The 23,668-nt window shown below is 42.9% G+C and overlaps 1 protein-coding gene across 2 annotated transcripts; it reads left to right on the top strand.

Annotated features, from left to right (window-relative positions):
- The first annotated feature begins 1,881 nt into the window (after positions 1-1,881).
- znf706 (zinc finger protein 706) lies at positions 1,882-15,578 on the top strand. 2 transcript variants are annotated; one of them, XM_017716930.2, is made up of 3 exons: positions 1,882-1,995; positions 6,090-6,231; positions 14,844-15,578. In XM_017716930.2, exons 2-3 carry the CDS (start codon positions 6,097-6,099, stop codon positions 14,937-14,939), a joined length of 231 nt encoding a protein of 76 aa, XP_017572419.1. In that variant the 5' UTR covers positions 1,882-1,995; positions 6,090-6,096; the 3' UTR covers positions 14,940-15,578. The 2 variants fall into 2 exon arrangements, with proteins under 2 accessions (XP_017572419.1, XP_017572420.1); XM_017716931.2 differs by lacking the exon at positions 1,882-1,995 and adding an exon at positions 5,600-5,656.
- The last annotated feature ends 8,090 nt before the right edge of the window (positions 15,579-23,668 follow it).

Genomic DNA, 23,668 nt, shown 5'->3' with positions numbered 1-23,668 from the left:
TTTTTGGAACATGTTGTTGGCATCAAATTAAAATCGGGCAAATATTTTTCAAAGAACAATACAATTTCTCAGTTTCAACATTTGATTCATTACCTTTGTACTATTTTCAATGAAATATAGTTTAAATGATTTGCACATCTTTGAATTTTGTTTTTATTTTCATTTTGCACTTTTTTGGAAATGGGGTTGTATAAACTTGGGATCCTTTTATGATGTTCTAACAGTCCTTTCCTCATACAGTAAACATACAACATTTAATAAAAGCCTTCTATACGAAAGCTCTCAAACTCTTACGCCGACCAACTGTATGCCTATTACACACTAAATATTACTTGGACGGTTGTTTGCTGTGATATTTACTGTGCCGGCTATAATTAAATTTTTATTTTAGCACTTTATTTAATTAATTTCCCCCCCTTTTTTGCTTCTGTCTTCTCTTGTTCTTTCTCCTCATTGTTTTAAAAGCATAAAAATCAACAAAGAAATATTACTTTTTAATGGAGATGGAGTTTTTTTGAGCAGCAATGATATTAAATGCTGATTTTAGGCCAGAGTGTCACACAAAAACACATTTTAAGGAAATAAAATAAAAAAAGAAAGGATCAGCAGCAGAGTCTGCCTTTTATTTCTTATTATTTATAATAATAAAAAGAGTCAGGGTACTTGTGCAGAACCAGTAGAACAAAAAGACCATTTCCAGAGCAAATCTGATCACATCCGGATCAATTAGCCACAATTATATGGCCAAATTTCACTGTGAGTGGACTTTTTTGTATATTTTCTTCAATATTTAAAAAAAATATTTTCTAATATTTAAATAAAAATATATTCTAGTTGCTTCTGGCACTTGATTACACATTTGCGCATGCTGAACTTTACACCCCGAGATCCCCCCAATTAAGGCAGCATAATGGACTTTCCCCAGTGTGAGTGTCTAGGGGAAGTGAGGAGGGTGGTGATTTGGGAGTAGGCAGGTATTCATGCTGCCTTGGTCTTGATTTTGTCAGGCAAAAATACAGCAGTACCATGTGCCCCTTCTCCCCATTGGAGTTCATCTGATGAAGTCAGATACAGCAAAATTCTCAGTGCTGTACTGAGCCCCCCAATTCCATACAATCAGTTACCACTGAATAAATGATTTTTAAAATGCACAGTTAAAACCGATGTTTTATTTCTGATTGCCAGACGGGCCCAAACTGATGGATGCTCGCCAATTGTTATCCCAATTCACATGTAAAGGGGAATGTTTAAAAATCTCTGCGTAATTAAATACTAAATATGTAATATGTGTTCTAGATAAACTTACCGAGTCAGAGCTGTTCACCGTGGTGGTGATGGGAACCAGACGTCCCTCTAAAAGCTCCTCACAGAAAGTTCCTACATGAACTGGTTCTGAATTCACTGCCTGATGATCTAAGACGCTGTTTTATGAAAGTTTTCAGAAGATTTTGGCCTTAAACTCCATTCATGGTGGAGGGATTCATGATATGCAGGGCGCTGTGCGGCAAAATAGTCCCTAAAGAAAATATATTGTTTGTGTATTATTACTTTTTTCACTATTTTCCCATCTTCAGCATTCCATGTAAGCTCAGAAGACTCATGCAGGTTCTCTGGTGGTTCTAGATGGTAAATAAAATGTCTATATTTGTGTTGTAGTCACGGCGACGTCTGGTTCCTATCACCACCACTGTTAAGACATCTGGACCATTTCACACCAAAACACTCTGAATCTCTCTGTTTACACCTCTCAAACACTGAATTATGAAGAAATTTAGGGGATAAATCCTGGTGGATTTCCTCTTTAACACTGAGAACACCCCCATCTAGGCTCCGTCGTGGACTTTCCCTAGTGGGAGTGTCTAGGGGAAGTGAGCAGGGCGCTGATTTAAACCAACACACCCGAGTGGGAAACCGCAGGAAACAGCGAACAGCTGTCAACAAAAAACAGCCTTCAAACTTTAAAACTGTCCGCTGGATTTGCTCTCCGGTCGCCAAGTAAGCGAATTAGACTATTCCTTGTTATTCCTTTTTAAGGGAAGCCAGTCTGAAGCGGAATTTTGTCGAAATAAAGTTGTTGATAGTGAAGCTAACGCTAGCTTAGCGGTCCAGCTAACGTTAAACTACTCGCGTCGAGGAATTAAACTACCGCTGTTTTCTCGTGTTTTTTTTGTACCGAATTGATGGAAATTCGCTTCATTAATGTTAAAACAACCAACAGACCTGCTTAAGAGCGACGTAAGTTAGTTTTAGTTTCCTTACGAGGCTGAAGTTGTCCCTCTTCGCCAGCTTCTTGCTCGAATTTCCCCGTTCCACCTTAAATAGTGGAGCAGTTCCATTCTGGCGCCTCAGGTAGCGTTGCTGGAACTGCTGCACTGTTTAAGGTGGAACGGGGAAATTCTAGCGAAGTTGAAGCGGACGTCTGCTTCGAGCAGTAGGTTGATGTTTGCGTAATCCTGCTCGCTCAAAAAAGAGGGTTCCATAAGGGTTCTGTGGTTATTTAGAACCATGAGTTCTATATAGAACCATTTCACCCTTAAATTGTTCCATACGTGGTGAAATGGTTCTTCAGATTGATGGGGAATGTGTTCAGTATCGCATATTCTATCGTATACACATCGTAACAATAGCAGAACCCTATTTGGTGCTATATAGAACACCTTCTCAGCGTGTGGTATTGGTTCTATCTAGAACAGAGTGTGGATTTTATATGACCTCAGGCTTGGAACAAGAGAAGAACCCTATTTGCTGCTATATAGAACACATTCTCAGCGTGTGGTATTGGTTCTGTCTAGAACAGAGTGTGGATTTGATATGACCTCAGGCTTGGAACAAGAGAAGAACCCTATATGGTGCTATATAGAACACATTCTCAGCGTGTGGTATTGGTTCTATCTAGAACAGAGTGTGGATTCGATATGACCTCAGGCTTGGAACAAGAGAAGAACCCTATATGGTGTTATATAGAACACATTCTCAGCGTGTGGTATTGGTTCTATCTAGAACAGAGTGTGGATTCGATATGACCTCAGGCTTGGAACAATAGAAGAACCCTATTTGCTGCTGTATAGAACACATTCTCAGCGGGTGGTATTGGTTCTATCTAGAACAGAGTGTGGATTTTATATGACCTCAGGCTTGGAACAATAGAAGAACCCTATTTGCTGCTATATAGAACACATTCTCAGCGTGTGGTATTGGTTCTATCTAGAACAGAGTGTGGATTCGATATGACCTCAGGCTTGGAACAATAGAAGAACCCTGTTTGGTGCTATATAGAACACATTCTCAGCGTGTGGTATTGGTTCTATCTAGAACAGAGTGTTGATTTGATATGACCTCAGGCTTGGAATAAGAGAAGAACCCTATTTAGTGCTATATAGAACACATTCTCAGCGTGTGGTATTGGTTCTATCTAGAACAGAGTGTGGAGTATTGATATGACGTCAAGCTTGGAACAATAGAAGAACCCTATTTGGTGCTATATAGAACCATATACAACACTTTCTCCATCAATCTCCGTGCAAAGAACTGTTTAAGCATGCTCTGGTTCCACATTGAGCTTATGGTTTTAAATAGAACCACTCTCTTTACTAAACCCGTGGAGAACCTTGTTTTTTTGCGAGCGCGCTTCTCAGACTGTGCTCAGATGTTCCGTCTAGAGATGGACGATATGATGGAAATGCAATATCACAATACCTGAAAATGTTTTCTCAGTATTATAGTATCGGGGTTTGATTAGCTAGAACAGACAGAACCCTCCAGCAGCGCCACCTTTAAAAAGTATTCTAGTCCAGTAATTTCTCGTTTCCATTTCACGCACTAGGCCGCCGCAGGTCCTGTGGAAACGGGGTCTGGAATCAAACACGCAGTCCGTGTTCTTTAAAGTACCGTCAGTGTCCATGATATCCTTACAGAACCGCACTGTGGTACCTATTGTGATGTAATTGTTCACGATGACAATAAAATATGATCAGTATCGGTAAATATTAACATATATATTAATATAGTAATATATCGCTGTTGTCGGATCAAAACCTCTAGTAACTTTACAGGAGAAGGAAAAAATCTGCTCTACTTTTAATGGAAGTCAATGGAACCGAATGTCTTTCTGATCAATTCTGGGCCGTTTCTTTCGCCCCATTCGCCATGAAATTTACACACAATGTAAAGGAGAACAGATGCTTTCAGATTATGCAAAAAACTGAAAAACGTCAAAAATGGAGATACGAGGTTTTGTCCCGACAACAGTGAGAGCTTTAGGTACGTTGCTGTTATCGGGACAAAACCTCGTATCTCCATTTTTCAGTTTTTGAAATGACCCGTCACCCTTTACATTGTGTGTAAATTTCATGGCGAGTGGGGCGAAAGAAACGGCCCAGAATTGATCAGAAAGACGTCCGGTTCCATTGACTTCCATTCAAAGTAGAGCAGGTTTTTTCCTTCTCCTGTAAAGTTACTATTTTCGGAGATACGCGGTTTTGATCTGACAACAGCGATATATGTTATTTGTATGTACTGGTAGACCCCGACCAGCTGCATGTCTCGTGATTAAAAAGAGCAAAATTAGTCCCGTTTAGTTGGATTTAGGGCCAAATATTTAATATAAAAAATAACGTTGACAGTTTTCTGTAGTATTTTTTAAAAGCGGAGCATTACTGGCTCATTTTCTCTGTTCCGACTGATCAGATGTCTGGAAAACCAGACGCTGTGATATGCTGTTTACCATAAAAAGCTGTTGAAATTTTGTGATATTGTGTTTTTGCCGCCTTGCCCACCTCTAGATCCGCTAGGAAATCACGTAACATACAGAACCTTTGAATTTCAGTCTATGTACTAATGGATTGTTATCGGTGTTATTCCTGTTGTCATTCCTATGCCTTGCTGTGAGCTTTCTTATTCAGCTGGGTGGTTTGAGCAGTAAGCCCAACCACCATGAGATTTTCCCATGATTTCACCGCCGTCCCAGTCAGACCACTGTTTGCTCACGCTCACCGCCTGTGAAGGTCTCAGGGAAAGCAGCTGTTGTTTTCAGGTTTCGGTGGGTTAATGAATCTGGCTGAAGCTGGAGAGAGCAGAGCTGGGAGTTCTGTGCGACTGGCCGAGATAAGCCGGCCTTTGGCTGGAAGAAATGAGCTCACAGCGTTGGTCTCACTGTCAGACTGTTGGTTCTGATGTGCAGGTTTTACTGACAGAAAGGCAAGAAGGTGGGCTTTCAGACTCCCACCAGATCGTCCAGTATTTCCCCATCATTCAGATAAACAGAGCGGGTTTGGTGTGAAATGGTCCAGACGTCTTTACAGTGGTGGTGATGGGAACCAGGCGTCGCCATGACTACAACACAGATATAGACACTTTATTTACCATCCAGAACCACCAGAGAACCTACACGAGTCTTCTGAGTCTATATGGAATGCTGATGATGGAAAACAGTGGAAAATCTGGAATACTGAGTTTTCTTTGGGGACTATTTTGCCGCACAGCGCCCTGCATGTCTCCCTCCACCATGAATGGAGTTGAAGTTCTCTAAACTCTCATAAAACAGCGTCTCAGTCATCAGGCAGTGAATTCAGAACCAGCTCATGTAGGAACTTTCTGAGAGGAGCTTTTAGAGGGACGTCTGGTTCCCATCACCACCACTGTGAGCAGCTCTGACTTGGTAAGTTTACCACTCTGAACGTCTCTGTTTACACCTTAATCATTTATATATGTTATGCAGTTTGAAGTGCTTTTTTTTTTTTTTTTTTTTTTTTTTTTTTTTTTTAATAATTGGTGGAATTCTCCTTTAAACATCTGTTTACGTTCATAAAAACGATTCCAACCAAAACATGTCTCAAAAACATGAAATCAAAGATGTTGCATGATGATCTGTGCAGTCCTTGTTGCCCGTTATTGTAACCAACCAGGCCGGACAGGACGACGCTCTGTAGACCGGCGAGGTGGGGCGTGTCTTACTAGGCCGTGGCCACAGATTATTTACAGAAACATTGGATGATCGTTGGAATTCCCCTTTGAATGTCTTGGTCGGAGCTGCTCGGAAGCTCCGTCTTCTCGTCAGTGAAAGTGTCTGTTGTTTGTCGTTTCTCTGTCAGAGTCAGCATGGCCCGCGGACACCAGAAGATTCAGTCCCAGCAGAAAAATGCCAAGAAGCAGGCGGAGCTCAAGAAGTCTAAAGGACACGATCAGAAAACGGCAGCCAAGGCCGCTCTGGTCTTCACCTGCGGGGTCTGCAGGGTCAGTACAAACAGATTCAACCCATCAGCTAATTAAGAAGCACGCTGTGAGGTTAACGTGGCTTTTTTAAGAACCCTGAAAAACTCAGACAGTAGATAAACCGGCTCGATTTCACCCCCTTTTAAAAATACAATGTAATTAAGTCACTTTAAATGAGATTATATTGTGAGGGTTTAGTTCCAACATGCATTAAATGCCACTTTTATCATGTTTTTTCATGATACGTTATTGGGAGTGACCTTTACACTTACAGGTAAAATCAGTGGCATGTTACTATGATTATTATTATTATTATTATTATTAAATTAACTTAGACCCCCCCCCCACCTAAAACAAAGAGCCTCGAGCAGCTTACAGCTTTAACGTCAAGAAATTAAAAAAAATCTATATTTTTGTTTGTATGGATTTGGGCCACTCCATGGTTCTAACAGCGATGTTCCCACTGGTCCTAATAAACTGCACTAGAAGAACGGGGTTCCTTTTATTCCACCCAGACCTGTCCAGCGTATTCATGACTGTAGTGACAAGGCAAGAAAACTATAGATGGAGCACAAAATTCCACAGTCGAGAGTTTGTAAATTAATGTTAAAAATCAGCAGCTAACCAAATGCCACAATAGTTGCTCCCAAAACCAGAAGTTCAACAAAGTACAACACAGATATAGACACTTCATTTACCATCCAGAACCACCAGAGAACCTACACGAGTCTTCTGAGCTTATATGGAATGTTGATGATGGAAAACAGTGGAAAATCTGGAATAATCAGTTTTCTTTGGGGACTATTTTGCCGCACAGCGCCCTGCATGTCTCCCTCCACCATGAATGGAGTTGAAGTTCTCTAAACTCTCATAAAACAGCGTCTCAGTCATCAGGCAGTGAATTCAGAACCAGTTCATGTAGGAACTTTCTGTGAGGGGCTTTTAGAGAGGGACGTCTGGTTCCTATCACCACCACTGTGAACTGTTCTGACTCGGGAAGTTTATCTAGAACAGAGCGTTTCACCCCAAACCGCTCTGAACGGCTCTTAACCATGTAATTATGCAGACTACTGTAGTGAGAACACGCAGTACCACATGTTCCGTAGATTTGGAGTTGCAAGTTTTTTTTAATATGAGAAATTAATGTTAAAAATCAGCAGCTAATCAAGTGTCGCAGTAGTTAATGACAAACATGAACATTAGTTTGCGAAGCTCCGGGGAAAAAGAAGCTGTCTGTGGGCAGTAATTGGCTACAGAACTACTTACAACAACAATTTCACCAAAATGAATGTCTGTACTGACTGAAATAATCACCGGAATAGTGTCTGTTGTGGTTACAGTGTCCCTGAGCGTGGCACTCGCATCTAGAGCTGCTGCAGGGGCTTCTGATGTGGTGCTCTCGTCTCCCCTTACCTCCAAACCCACAAACCCATGAGAACGTGGTCTCAATGTTCCTCCCTGTCAAAAACGATAAAACATAAATAAATAAACACCCACACCCACACCCACACCCACACCCACACACACACACCCACCCACACCCACCCACACCCACGAAATCTAATGCACTAGACAAGGCTGCAATAAGGAGTGGTGTGCAATTATTATAACATTTGGTGTGAAAGTAGAGGAGGCAGTGGATGGGGCAAGATGGAGGCAGTGGATGGGGCAAGATGGAGGCAGTGGATGGGGCAAGATGGAGGCAGATGATCCACTGTGGCGACCCCTAAAGGGAGCAGCCGAAAGAAGTGCAATTATTATGAAATCTTTCAGAATTTAACTTTTAACTGTAAAATTTGTAAAAATATTATTTTATTATATATATATATATATATATATATATATATATATATATATATATATATATATATATATATATATGTGTGTGTGTGTGTGTGTGTGTGTGTGTGTGTGTGTGTTTGGGTGTGTTTTGTTGTTTTTTATTTTTACCCCGTTTTCTCCCCGATTTATTCGTCTCCAATTCCACCCACTAGTTAGGACCCCCCCATTACATGATACTATCAGCGCTGGGAGGGTGAGGGCAGCACAGGCTTCCGCTGAGAACCTGTGAAACCAGCCACCGCTTTCTTTCGAACTGCCGCTCACGCGGCGTCACGGGACAGTCAAACGCGCTTAGAGGAAAGCGCCAACCGCCAGATCTGTTGCACCAGCTAACAGACGCCTGCGCTGACTAGTACCGCGTTCAGTGATTGGGGGAGAAGGGGGTGGGGGGGGCACCTCACCCCACCCCTCCCAGAGATAACGAGGCCCATTGTGCTCTCTTGGACTCCCGGCTACGGATGACTGTAGCATCACCAGGGATCAGACTCACGACCTTCTGTTGACACGGCCAACGCTTAACCCCCTAAGCCATTTTATTCGTAATGATTTTCTCTGTCTATCACAGCGGTCGGCAACATGCGGCCCTTTTACTGCGCTGTTGCGACTCCAGCTGAATCAGATTTTCTGTAAAAACATTAGGTCATCTTTCTTCACAGTAAACTAAAGCTCTGCTGATCCTTCAACTCAGTTTAACAGTAAATGATCTTAAACGCTGGAGTTAATGTAGAACTGCTGATTCACCCTTTAACCCTGAAGATCAGCGCAGACGGCTGGTCACCATAGCAACGCAGACAAGCTAGCTAGTACCTCGCCTACCTAGTAGCTGTGAAACGGCAAAGAAAGATTGAAAGAGTGAATGGACTTATTTGCCTCTGTCGTCACTCCAGCTGGTTTCCTGATGCGTTTAATGTGCAGCGAGAAACTGACCAACACTAAAAAGTCACGAAGCTGAAGTCTTCTTGTTCAAATTCTCCCGTTCCACCTTAAATAGTGCAGCAGTTACATTCTGGCACCTCAGGCACCATTTAAGGTGAAGCGGGAGTAATCAAACAAGAAGCTGGAGGGTGAGAAGCGACTTCAGCTTCGTAAAAAGCTGAACGTTGAGAAAAATTTTACAAAAATCTCTTCTACATCTGAGGAAAAGTTTCCTGCCGGAGATGCGAGAAAAGCAGCTGTAGCTGAGCTGAAGCGTAAAGCAGAGTGAGGTGAGTCTGAGTTTCCCCTTATATCGTATTTTTAGTCTATACCAGAACATCAGCACACACTGAGGCAGATTTACAGCCACGGTGGTAAAATGGACTTTCAATGTTGTGGCTTCCAGGAGTGGTTTGATTCCTGTTAGAAGGTCCAAATGGCTCTTACCACTTGGGTTGCGACGCCTGGTCTAGCAAGTCTGGAAGCTCTGAACAGATTAGACCTTCTGGTGGCTCCTCCTTCTGAAGTTGCTCTACACTGCTCGCCAGCCTTCTGGACCTGCTTGACCAGCATTGAGCTTCATGCTGAACGACGCTGTGCAGTCCAAACCCTCAGATGCTGCTGCTGCCGCTGCTAATCATAAACTAATCAGATTAACCAGTGCCCACCTGTTTTTCCCACTTTGTACTATCGTACTTTATACGAACAATGTGTGCTCTCCAGTGTCGACCAGAGGACGGGTTCCCATTCTGAGTCTTGGTTCCTCTCAAGGTTTCTTCCTCTCACTCTCAGGGAGATTTTCCTTGCCGCTGGCGACGCTCATGGGGGCTCGGACCCGGATTTTCTTTCTGTAATTCTGATTGTTCTGTAAAGCTGCTTTGGGACCACGCCTGTTGTAAAAAGCGCTGTATAGATGCTTTTCAGTGGTGGATGATCTCGTCCACTGTTGTACTGTAAAAGAAGCAGAGCCAAGAATTTATCCTTAAGACGTATTACCAGTTCTCCGTTTCCCCTGCAGTGTTATTTTACAGGGTATTTACTGCGTTTTGCAGGTTGTATAATGAGTCTGGCAGCCTGTTCTGTTGGATGCGGGTTCTGCTGATGATGGTGATGCAGTCGTATTCCCAGAATTCGTTCTGTTTATCAAAACACCGTCTCTGAAACAAACTTAAACCTACTGCATTACGACACTGACTGGTCAGGATTTGGCATGCATTGTTGGCTCAAACACCTGAAAAGCAGGACACGTCACCTTTTAACTTTAGGAAATCGTGTTAGTACGTTGTGAGATCCGGTCTCTGATGTTTGGAAATGGAAAAAGACATTTTAGATTAAAAAACTGCATCTAAATGTAATTATTTTAAGGGCCGGATTACCTGATCACATGGATTAAACCTAGTCTTGCAACAGTGGGTTTAAGGTCTGATTGTGGAGCTTAAATCAGGTTCTCCAGGTGAAAATTTGGTATTTGTTCCTTTTCATAACCGAATGTTTTAAAACAGAGCAGTAGAGTAAAAGCCTGGAGGCGAGGCGAGGCGGGGTGTGTGGAGTCAGTCCAGCTTAGAACAGATCATTTCAGTGGATTATGGTTCAGTTATGTTCCCTGACTGAAGGCACTGAGATGGAGCCTTGAGGGTCCCACCCCAGTGACAAGAGGGGAACTGAACTGGAGACAGTCTAGAACCTTTATTTCTGAGAATGTAGGATAAGGCTTAGAAACTTGGCCTAAGTGATTAAAGTGGAATTCCATGTATTTTTCCAATATTTCTGCATAATCCGTGTGTGAGGTGTAATCAGAGAGATTCAGATGGTTTGGTGTGACACACTGGTACTTCAAGGGAAATTCCGCCAGTATTAAATTAATAAATTATAAATTTCTGCATTAATTCAGTGTTTGAGATTGTTTTCAGAGCAGGTTTGGTGTGAACTGGTTCAGACGTCATTACAGTGGTGGTGATGGGAACCAGGCGTCGCCATGACTACAACACAAATGTAGACACTTTATTTACCATCCAGAACTACCAGAGAACCTACACGAGTCTTCTGAGTTTATATGGAATGTTGATGGAAAATAGTGGAAAATCTGGAATGATGAGTTTCCTTTGGGGACTATTTTGCCGCACAGCGCCCTGCATGTCTCCCTCCACCATGAATGGAGTTGAAGTTCTCTAAACTCTCATAAAACAGCGTCTCAGTCATCAGGCAGTGAATCCAGAACCAGTTCATGTAGGAACTTTCCGTGAGGAGCTTTTAGTGGAGGACGTCTGGTTCCCATCACCACCACTGTGAACAGTTCTGAGTCTGTTTCTCTAGAACAGAGCGTCTCACACCAAACCACTCTGAACAGCTCTGTTTCCTTACAGTCTTAGTTTTGGTTCTAAAAGAACCCTCTTGTGGTACTGGTCTTTTTGGTATACAATTTAAACCGATTTACATAATTAGTGACTTACATTCTGACTTTTATAATAAAGTAATAAATAATAAAATGTATTTTCTTCTACTTCCAAACACAAATGTGGTCTGGATTAAAAGTTTAGAAGCTGCACTTTCCTAACAGGTTCTCCTCTTGTTTAGGTGAGGTTCTTCATCTTGTTTCTAAGGGTTAAAAGCACTGTTTATTGTGACTGTTAGCCCTTATTTCTCTTTGTCAGCGCTGTTTAGAATGGACTTCTGTGTTTGGAGCTACACAGCGTAGACTGAACATGCACCGTGAGGTCGGGAAAGCATTTGAGCTTCATTTATGTTTAAGAAAGACGATCAGACTGCTAAAGCATTTCACTCGGGACTCTTAACATGTTTATTCCTGAAGTGAAAACCGTCTAAAAGCTGGACGTTGGTGGAATTTACTTCTAACAATGCCGAGTATCTGTGTACTTGCGTAGTCTTCACAGCCTTTGGGTGAGGATCAGTATTTCGCATGTTCTGCGTCTCAGTCGTGCGTAAACACGCTCACTGACATTTACTGCTTTCTAAAGAAAAGATCAAGCATGTTTGAGCACCAACGCCTTCACTTCTCCCGGAGTGGAGAGGCTAATCTCAAGTTTCGGCTGTTTTGAATGCAACGAGGTGTGGGTGAAAACAGTAGAGTTGGGCTCCACAGACTCTTTCCAACTTCATGAACTTACCAAAGCACGTTATCCTCGTCCTTTTGTAGCCAACGTGTGAATCAAAAGCTTTATAAAGCCATCCTTACTGTGTCAGAATTTCAAAAAATTATCACTTTTGAGTATTGGTTCCTGATTTCACACAAAAAGTTATGATTTAAGCAGTAGAACCCGAGGGGGAGCGCATTATCGCGGAATACCATCCCGGCTGTGATCTGGTGGCCGTAGATCATCACAGCCGTGATGTTATTGGTGATAACTCCCTCCTCGAGTGTCTCTACTGCTTTAATACAGCAGTTAAATAAATACAGTAAGAAATTAATAAACTGGCCGTGAAGTTTTAATGTTCAGTTCCTTCCTCCTAATTAGAGCTCCTTAACGAGCAGCTTGTTGCCACGTCAGAGTAACGAGCTCCGCCCACTCGCTGCTCAGCCGGCAGTTCGTTCTCCAGCTCCTTACACTAAATTCCCAAACTGTCGTCTCCACTGAGCAGCTTTTCAGTCGGCAGCTGTGACAGAAGAACAGCTGAACAACCTGGAATCAGCCAGAAATGAACCCAACACCATTCGCCAGACGTGTCTGATCTTCAGAGTCGGACCAAATCAGACTGAGCCGTAAAGCTGAGCCAATATCAGGTTCAGCTCAGTTTGGTCAGTTTGTCCAGATCAGTATTAATGTTGTTTTGTTCCAGCCGGTCTGTAAAGCTTCTTACAGCCCGTTTAGTTTGGCGAATGGTGTTGGGTTCATTTCTGGCTGATTCCAGGTTGTTCAGCTGTTCTTCTGTCTCAGCTGCCGACTGAAAAGCTGCTCGGTGGCGACGACAGTTTGGGAATTTAGTGTCGCCTCGTCTTCAGAGTCGGACCAAATCGGCTGTCGGTCAGATGTGGTCTTAACAGTGTCCGTTTTCTGTTTGTGGCAAAGTCAGAAGTAAAAACGTTCAGATGGCTCGAGCGTCTCCTACAGCTGTCAGAGTCGTTGCTTAGCAACGGCGTCTCAGTGGAGTGATACAGTGTTTGTGATGTTATGGTGAAGTAACAGCACCGTTAGAACGCCTCTCAACCAATCAGCTCGCCTGGCCGGAACTCACTGTTGTATAGTGTAACAGGAACATTAGATGTTCTCTCTAACGCGTGCTTAGGATTGATAGCACACGCTCTCAGGAATAAAGGTATGAAACGGTCACTGGGGTGGGACCTTCAAGGGACCATCTTTTTAAGTGTGTGTACCCCAACGAATAGCATTGTGGACGCTAACGGCCTAAATTATCACACGTCGAGTTGTGTAATCTCACGCAGTCGTGATGACGTGAAGTTATAAAAAGAAAGACTTTAAATCGGCGCCTAATTGTGTGTTTGTAAACATCTGTGTGTCCTACAGAGTCAGAAACCACACAGTCAAGCTCGATGCTGATTGGTGGAGTTCAAACTTGGCTACACTCTTAAAGCTGGCTCTTTACGGGTTCTTTAGTAAAGACAGTGGTTCTATATAGAACCCTGAACCCTTAAATGGTTCTTTGCTTGGTGAAATGGTTCTTCAGATTGATTGAGAATGTGCTGTGGATGGCTCTATGTAGAACCTTTTTGGAAAGGGTTCTGTGCAGCACTGAAAGTGGTGTTCTCTTGTTCCAAGCTCGACATCATTACAGTAGAAGAACCCTTTTTGGGTTCTTCGACATCAATCTGAAGAAATATTTTACTGTGCAAAGAACCCTTTGAGTATGCAAATGGTTCTTTTGAGTGCTCAAGGTTTCAGGTAGAACCACTGTCTACACCAGGGGATAGTAACCCAAATGTTAAGTCATTTTGTCCTTTCAACAAAAATCAAACCACAGCATTTTATGTCCATTTTGCCATTGTTGCTCTAAATCTGTCAGTGTGTGTTAATGTAGTGGTTTAGACTAAAAGTATAACTCACTTTGCTCTGCTTTAAACTTCAGCTCAGCTATAGCCGCTTTTCTCACATCTCCAGCAGGAAACTCTTCCACAACAGTAGAGCAGATTCTTGTAAAACGTCTCTCAACTTTTGAGATTTTATGAGGCTGAAGTTGCTTCTCGTTCTCCAGCTTCGTGTTTGAATTTTCTCGTTCCACCTTAAATGTCAGAATGTCACTGCTGCACCATTTAAGGTGGAACGGGACAATTCGAACAAGAAGCTGGCGAATGAGAAGCGACTTCAGCTTTTGCGACTTTTGTCCGTTTCTCACTGCAGATTAAACGTATCAGGAAACCAGCTGGAGTGACTACAGACACTAATAAGCCCATTCGTCTCCAAATTATCGATGTTCGTCTTAAATCTCTCTCTTAGCACTTTCATAGCTACTAGCTGGGAGAGGCTGTTGTCTGTGTTGCTATGGTGACCAGCCGTCTGCGCTGATCTTCAGGGTTAAAGGGTGAATCAGCAGTTCTACATTAACTCCAGCGTTTAAGACCATTTACTGTTAAACTGTGTTGAAGGATCAACAGAGCTTTATTTTACTGTAGAGGAGGATTATTTTATTATTACCTGCTGATCAGATTCAGCTGTGGAGCCGTGACAGGGCAGTAACTGATATACACAAAAGAAACCCTTGTGTGCATTGGCTCAGCAAACCTCAGACACCAGATGTCTTGGCTGATTGACATTTGCAGTGGGTGTGTGGTGGAACCGAGGTGAGGGTGGTGAACCATCGCTGTAAATTCTCTGAGTCAGGCATGTTCTAATGTTCTAGGCGTGTTTGAGTCATTGTGTAATAAACCGAATGAACTGACGCTTCCTGTCTTCTTGTCGTTTTAGTCGCAGATGCCCGATCCAAAAACATTCAAGCAGCATTTCGAGAGCAAACATCCCAAGAACCCTCTGCCCCCGGAGCTGGAAGGCGTTGAGGCCTAAAGCAAACCCGCTGATTCGGTACCGGACCCCGCACTACTCCCGTCGGATCAAAGACTGTTGACCCTGAGCCCCCCGGCCCGCTCCTCACTGGTACACTGTTTGAGAACGATGGCTCCAGCCTTGGCAAAAACGTCAGATCAATGTATTACCTCAATCTGCAGTCTGTCCTTTATTAGCGTCTCTGGTGGATTTCATGGATAAACGCTGAGCGGCTCCACGCTTTCAGCCTTTATCCGTCTAACCGCAGCCCTGCGCTGATTCCAGTGGGTCTGATGTTAAAGGCGTTTGTGTTTTGTTTAGTTTTTTTGTTTTTTGGTTGTAGTAATTGCTCCGTTGGTTTAGCTAAAGTTCCTGTGGTAAAGGCTCGTTTATAACGGCGTTTCTGTGATCAAAGCGGTGATTGGATTGAATAAACTTTAAGGTGTTTTAAGGTGTTTATCTGAAATCACTGGACGTAGCCAGGAGTGACTGTAAATCCTTTAATTTTCTTTTTTCGCTGCAGAAATTCTGATCAATCACTGGAGATGTTTCAACGAGAGATATTGCATCAATATTTAAGATTAAGATTCATGCTTCTGTCACCTGGTTTCTGCACCAATGTAATATAACGTTTTAATAAAGTTTAACTTTGTTTAATGACTTGTATTTCGCGCATCTCTCGCCTTTTGCTGTAAAACAAGTAGCTTGGCAAAAAAATAAATTTACACTTCCGTGTTTTTAGATCATAGTGTGTCATACAGTGCCGGAAACCACGTAATGAGACCATTAGGGCTGCGTTCACATTACAGGCCTCGTTACTCTAATCAGATGTTTTGGTCTAATCCGAGCTCTCTGACTCGATGGTTCACACTGGTTTAGGTCAGTGACTCTAATCGGTCATTAATGTGCTGAACCGGCCTGAACTGACCCTCATGAGCTCCTCCTACTCAGTGACAACAAGTGACTGAATCACCGCATCATCAGCACAAACTAACGAGCAGAACGAGCTTCGCTGAGAAGATCATTAACTCTGATCAGCTCTCAGCTTCATTATTAGAGCCAGATGGAGGAGAAAAAGGTGAGATGAGCTGCTTTTCCACCGTTTACTGGCTTTAACATCTGTTCGGCGCTGTTGCCATGGCAACGCTGAGTGATGGCGCAGTGGAAAAGCAGATGAATTCCGATCCGAGTGTCACATTAAGGTCACATGACCACGAATTGGATTCGTATCCGATCTAGGACCACATATGAAAGCGGCTCAGGTCGCATTAGAAAAGATCAGATGTGTGTCCACACCGCCCTGAAAACACCAGATCTGAGCCACATCAGGGCAGGAAATCGGATTCGTGACGCTTCAGTCTGGAAATGTGAACAGAGCCTTACAGATTACCTGAAGGGGAATTCCACCAGTGTTTCAAACACTGTGTAACGAAATCGGAAAGATGTTCATTATTCAGAGTGGGTTGGTGTGAAATTCAGAAAAATGAGTGGAATCCCCTTTAACAACTAAAGCATACGCTCCTAAAGCAATGGTTCTCCAAGGGTTCTTTAATAAAGCCTTGATTTGCATGATTAAAGGTTCTTCAGAATGTGGTGTAGGTGGTTCTATATCGAACCTTTTTGAAAAGCATTCTATATAGCGCCCATAATGGTTCTACTGTTATAATGACAAGTTTGGAGCTATAGAAGAACCCTTTTGGAAATGGTTCTATATAGAACTATGAACACTCAGAGAACCCTTTGCATGATTAATAGATCATCAGATTGCTATATGGTTCATAGAACCAATTTCAAAAAGGCTTCTGTATAGCACCAAAACAGGTTCTTCTATTGTTACCGGCTTAACATTATAACAATAGAAGAACCCTTTTGGTGCTATGTAGAACCGTTTTCAAAAGTTCTAGATAGATCGATCTACAGCACATTCTCCATCAATAATTAGAACCATTTCATTGTGCAAAGAACCTGTTAATCATGCGAAGGGTTTTTTCAGAGTTCATGGTTCTACATGAAATCCAAAAGGGTTCTTCTGCTCCGATGTCACGCTTGTAACAGTAGAAGGACCCTTTTGGAAATGGTTCTATATAGAGCCGTGAACACTGGGAGGACCCTTTGCATGACTAAATCGTTCTCTGTGTGGTGAAATGGTTCTTCAGATTGATGGAGAAAGTGCTCTATGTGGTTCTATGTAGAAGCTTGATAGAACAGTTGTAGAACAGTAGAAGAACCCTTTTTGGTGCTATATAGAACCATGAACTCTGAAAAACCCTTGTGCGTGATTAAAGGCTTCTATAAAAGAACCTTATAGAGCACTCTGTCAGTCTGAAGAACCCTTTTAGAATGCAAAGAGCACCGTAATCATTCAGAGGGTTCTTTCAGTCTTCACTGTTCTTTTTAGAACCCTTTTCTTTACTAAAGAACCCTTGAAGAACCATCTTCGTTAAGGGTGTAGTTTGTGGCAAGGCGCAAAGAGGCAAACGTCTCCAAACCTGCTGGCTGAGCGTTCAGGGTAAGCGAGGGGCCGCAGGCGCTGTGAAATTACGTTTTTGGCTGGACCTTCCCTTTAAAGGACGTAGCCCGGTGTGTTGGCCTGGTTCTGTCTTCTCTGTGTGAGTGTGTGACTTCTTTACCTCCGTCCTTTATACTACAGAAAGACCCTTAACTGTGTTTGAAAATGTGTCCTCAGGACTTGAAGGATGGGGGTGTTTCTAGGGCGGCGTTACCGTGCACCGTTACCATGGCAACGGCCTAGTAAGACACTTTCTACCTCGGCGGTCTACAGAGTTTCCTCCTTTTTGGCCTAGTTGGGTACCATGATGGTTAACGGGTTCAGAACAATTACTGTAAAGTACATGATGCAAGATATTTAATCTCGTGTAAGTGAGCAGACGTTTTGTTTCGGAATCATAATTACGAGCTTAAACGCATGTTTAAAGGGAAATTCCACTGTTTTTTTTTTTTTTTAATTGCATTTCAAACTGTATAATTAACTGGTTAAGATGTACACAGAGCCGTTCAGAGCGGTTTGGGGTGAAACGCTCCGTTCTAGATAAACTTACCGAGTCAGAACCGTTCACACAGTGGTGGTGATAGTAACCAGACGTCCCCCTCTAAAGGCCCCTCACAGAAAGTTCCTACATGAACTGGTTCTGAATTCACTGCCTGATGACTGAGACGCTGTTTTATGAGAGTTTAGAGAACTTCAACTCCATTCATGGTGGAGGGAGACATGCAGGGCGCTGTGCGGCAAAATAGTCCCCAAAGAAAACTCATTATTCCAGATTTTCCACTGTTTTCCATCATCAACATTCCATATGAACTCAGAAGACTCGTGTAGGTTCTCTGGTGGTTCTGGATGGTAAATAAAGTGTCTATATCTGTGTTGTCGTCATGGCGACGCCTGGTTCCCATCACCACCACTGTAAAGACGTCTGAACCGTTTCACACCAAACCCTCTGAATCTCTGTTTACACCTCACACACGGAGTTATGGAGGAATTTTGAAACATCAGTGGAGTCCCCCTTTAACACTGAGAAAGGACTGTTGCTTTTGAGTTTGTCCACAAGGGGGCTGTAGTCAGTTTTCTTCAGTTCAGGCACCTTTAAAACAACGGATCCACACGGAGACCCTCCCCCTCGACTCTGATCCAGACACGAAGCTGGATTTTTTTTTAAAGTAGGTTCTGATCCGTATTGTGTTTCTTATGTAACATCCTGGCCTGCGTACACATTCATGCCACTTCTTGCCAGTCGGCCTGGAAATACTGGAATCACAAGCTCTGGATTTGGGAAAAGACGGATACTGCGCTCTGTCCCAGCCCCGTTTTAAAGCAGTAGCTACGGCAAAAATCTAATTTAACCCGTTTTTCCCTCCTCGTAACCCAAATACAGCCCACCAGCCAAGACATGCTTAGTGTCAAAATTTTGTATCTTTAGTTTTAGAACTGGGGCTATGAGGCTAATGTAGCTAGTAAGTAGCAATATCAGTAAAATCAATATCATTAAAAATGCTAAATTATTCAGAGTAAAAGTCACCCTGGAGCTTATCATTTAGCCAGCAGTGGATGAAGAACACAAACCCTGTCCTCGAGTTAAAGTCGAGACCCCCAAAGTAAAATCTTCCTCCAGTAAAAGTAGAAGTTCCTCCCTTTAGACCTCCACTTGAGTAAAAGTACTAAAGTATTTCCCTTCAAATGTACTTAAGTATAAAGTAAAAGTACTAAAAGAGTAATTCTGGCTCTGATGTCCTGTTATCATTTTTATAACCAGACTGGCTTCATGAACTCATTTCAGGTGAAAGTCCTCCAGCGTCTCTCTTGGTAAACCAGTCTTTTAACAGAAGGTCATTAATTAGTGACGCTGACGTCTATTAAAATGATCAGAAGCACAAAACACTGAAGGTAAACAGTTTCCATCAGGGAGAACCGAGTGGCTCTGAAATCACTTTTTACACACAAGCAAAGTTTCAGTTTCAGATTTATTTACAACTTAGTTCCAAGTTTAAGTTGAATAAAAACTGGCTTTAAACTCAGGATCACAGATGAGCTCCTTTACTATGTTGATCTGTAGGCGTCTGGTCATAAACATAAACCAGCCCAAACTCATTTACTATAAAATGAACTGGTGTTTGTAGAAATTCAGAAAAAAGCCGCGTCAGTCTCGACTGCATATGTGGACATATTTCTATATTGAGCTCTATTTACACAAAGTTAGGTTAGTTCATCATTTATGTTGAACAGACTCTCCCAAAGTTTTACGCTGCTGCGCTGACGTTGAACCGCGTGCTGCACTGGGTCGGTCTGACCAACAGGTCAAAACCAGCTCTAAACAAAGTGACCGCTGGGCCCTGATTGGTGCTCTGGCTTTGCGCTTCTTTCGTTTTGACATGTTACGTTTTTATACACACAGAAACCAAAAGGAACGACAGATTTCTCAAAATGTAGGAGGAAAAAGTCGGATATTAGACTCTGAAATGTAGTGGAGTGAAAGGAAAAAGTCGCCCAGAACGGAGAAACTTCAGTACAGATACACCAAAAATACTAAAGTACAGAAACTCATTACATTTACTCAGTTACTCAGTTACTGTCCTCCACTGCGTTTAGCACGGCACTAACTTCATACCTAAACCATCACTCTCTCATCTCAGACTGTGTGCAGTTGTTCAGTATCTCTAATAGATTTATGTGGTTTTAACTCTGTATGACTCACTTTTATCTACACTCTTAAGGAAGGTGGTTCATCAAGGGTTCTTTAGTAAAGGGAACGGTTCTGTTTAGATCCCAGCAACTCCAATAGGCTGTTGAGTTTCTATACGCCATGTTTTGAAACCTTAGAAGGCCCATAATCATGGCAGACACGTGTCTTTGCTCTTTAAAAAAGTTTCAAAATGTACATCTCACTCCTTAAACCACACGCAAACCCAGCTGGGAAAGCCGTCATTTTTGTGATGTCATAAAAAAAACTGAATAATATATCAGCACTGTGTGAAGGTTTCAGGCGTCTAAGCGAATGTTTAAACTTTTGACCTCAGCAGTGAGTTTATCACAATATCCATTAGAATAAAGTCGTATTCATAATTCAAATAAACAGAAAAACAATAAACAGTAACAAGAATTTCTCGGGTCCATATTTTTCCTGGACACCTTCACAGCCGCCACAGAGACTCGTTAATATCATCAATTACATCATGAGCTCAATTTACTGAGCACTGATTGGTCAAACCAGGAGCTGCTTTTTAACTACATATAATACTGGACTTCCTCGAGGAGGAGAGGCTTGGAGATGGGTAAACAAACACACCAACATCCGGAACATCACTGTTTATATATATAATTAATAAGTTTTGTTTATTCTAATATTAACACTCTTCTCAGCAAATAAACACAAATTACACAAATAAGCAGATTTTGAAAATAAGTGTTGGGTGCCTCAGACTTTCACACAGTGCTGTACATACATCTGCCTGTTCAGCCTACAGCAGTTTAGCCCCGCCCACTCACACCGAGGTTATAAGGTGCGTTTCAGGCCGTACTGCTTTCTGAATAAATCAGAGCTCATTTGCATATCACTGCTGTCAGGACAAAACCTCACATGTCTGTTTTTGTCGTTTTTTTAGTTTTGACATATTTTGAAAATGCCTGTTGATCTTTACATCGTGTGTACATTTCATGATGAATGGACCCAAAGAAACGGCCCAAAGTGACTTGTAAAACATTCTGGTTCCATTGACTTCCATTAAAAGTAGAGTAGGTTTTTTCCTTCTCCTGTAAAGTCACCGTTTTGGAGATCTGAGGTTTTGTTCCGACACCAGACAGATCACTTTTAAAGGGATAAAAAGAGGCTGAAAATGACCTTCATAAACATCATGAATGGGCCTTGAGGTGGGTGAGGGAGGTGGGGCAACACAAGAAAAACGTATGATATGGGCCCTTTAACTATGTATATCAAGCTCTTGTTGTCTAAGATAATGAGGAAAACTTGTTTTTGGAAGATATGGGCCCTTTAATGAATTGACTAGCAGGAAAATCATATTGACTCAGTTGCCAGCGTGGCAGTGTGTGTAAAATGGGTTACTTCATCAACAGTTCGGTCCGTGGAGGAAACATGTGACAGTTAAAAAATAGAACAGCCCCCCCACCCCACCCCACCCCCCGTGGAGACTGAACAGAAGATAATAGAAGCTGTGCTTTTATTAGAGCATCCCAGTGTCCTCTGCTCCAGTTTCCGAGCACCTCCAATCTCCAGTCTCCTCACTTCCACTTTACAGTGCGGTTCATGGGTTCATAGAGCCTCCAGTCTGAGTGAGGTGCTGCTTTATTCGGTATTTCAGTGAAGATTTATTATTAGGCGCTCTGAACAATCTCAAGGTCAGTGCAGACGTTAGCAGAGCTGAGCTACAGTGGCCATCAGAACTTACTCAGACATACTGATTTTTAACATTCTGCATAATTAACTGGTTAAGATGTAAACAGAGCCGTTCAGAGCGGTTTGGGGTGAAGCGCTCCGTTCTAGATAAACTCACTGAGTCAGAGCTGTTCACGGTGGTGGTGATAGGAACCAGACGTCCCCCTCTAAAAGCTCCTCACAGAAAGTTCCTACATGAACTGGTTCTGAATTCACTGCCTGATGACTGAGACGCTGTTTTATGAGAGTTTAGAGAACTTCAACTCCATTCATGGTGGAGGGAGACATGCAGGGCGCTGTGCGGCAAAATAGTCCCCAAAGAAAACTCATTATTCCAGATTTTCCACTGTTTTCCATCATCAACATTCCATATGAGCTCAGAAGACTCGTGTAGGTTCTCTGGTGGTTCTGGATGGTAAATAAAGTGTCTGTATCTGTGTTGTAGTCATGGCGACGCCTGGTTCCCATCACCACCACTGTAAAGACGTCTGAACCGTTTCACCCCAAACCCTCTGAACCTCTGATTACACCTCACACACGGAGTTATGGAGGAATTTTGAAAGATTAGTGGAATTTCTCTTTGAACTCCTGAAATTTGTCACTATGACTGGCATATTTGCTTGTTTGGCTTCGTTAACTTTCATTGTCTATAAAAATGAGTTCAGGCTTCCAGGTAGTTGCTACTGTTGTTGCCGTTGCTAATGTACTTCCGTCCATGTTTATAGGTCACAGTGAGTCTTACAGGGTCAGAAACCTCGTAATCAGGACTGTTAGAGACACTGAGCACCTCCACACGGTCAGAGGCAGCTGTGTCATGATTTAGGCCTGCAGTTAGCATCATGCTAATTGAGGGGTCAGCTTCCAATACTCGTTAGCATTAGCCTTGTAGCCGCAGGGCGAGTTTCCTCTGCTTAATTTAGCATTTCTAGTGATGTTGTGTGTGATAGTGGCTTTCATCCTGAAGCAGGAACTCCATTCATATCAGAGTGACCTATAGAGGATGTGGCCCTTCGGCTGGTCAGGAGGCCTGCGAGACGGGAAGGAAGGATTGGTCAGTTTTCAGTCCGCACAACATCCTAAAAAGAAGACAAAAAAAACAAGCTGCTACTGCGTCGGCTGTGCTGAATCGCATTCGGGCCTTTTCCGCTCCCACTCGTTCCTTCCTGTGCAGCCTTCCGTCCGCATGACGCAATGACAACAACTGGGCAGCGGTTTTATGGCACAAAGCCAGCGGCTCTCAGAAACATCATCTTTATCAGAATCAGAATGAGAACCGCTTTATTTCGCCATGTGGGCGACACAAACACGGGACGCACGCCGATCAGGCATAATGTCATGACCACCTCATCAGCTCCACTTACTGCATAGCTGGACTCTGTAGTTCTACAGTTACAGACTGTAGTCCATCTGTTTCTCTGATACTCTGTTACCCTGTTCTTCAGTGGTCAGGACCCCCATGGACCCTCACAGAGCAGGTACTGTTTGGGTGGAGGATCATTCTCAGCACTGCAGTGACACTGACGTGGTGGTGGTGTGTTAGTGTGTGTGGCGCTGGTCTGAGTGGATCAGACACTGAGAATAGTCCACCAACCAAAAATACCCAGCCAACAGCATCCTGTGGGCAGCGTCCTGTGGGCAGCGTCCTGTGGGCAGCGTCCTGTGGGCAGCGTCCTGTGACCACTGATGAAGGACTAGAGGACGACCACCACAAACTGTGCAGCAGCAGATGAGCTGTCGTCTCTGACTTTACATCTACAAGGTGGACCGACGAGGTAGGAGTGTCTAATAGAGTGGACAGTGAGTGGACACTCAGACCAGCGCAACACACACTAACACACAATGCACAAT

Source organism: Pygocentrus nattereri, chromosome 27 (assembly GCF_015220715.1).
Source record: "Pygocentrus nattereri isolate fPygNat1 chromosome 27, fPygNat1.pri, whole genome shotgun sequence".
NCBI lineage: Eukaryota > Metazoa > Chordata > Actinopteri > Characiformes > Serrasalmidae > Pygocentrus > Pygocentrus nattereri.
Note: the sequence above shows the minus strand (reverse complement) of the source record. Positions and strands in the feature narration are given on the sequence as shown.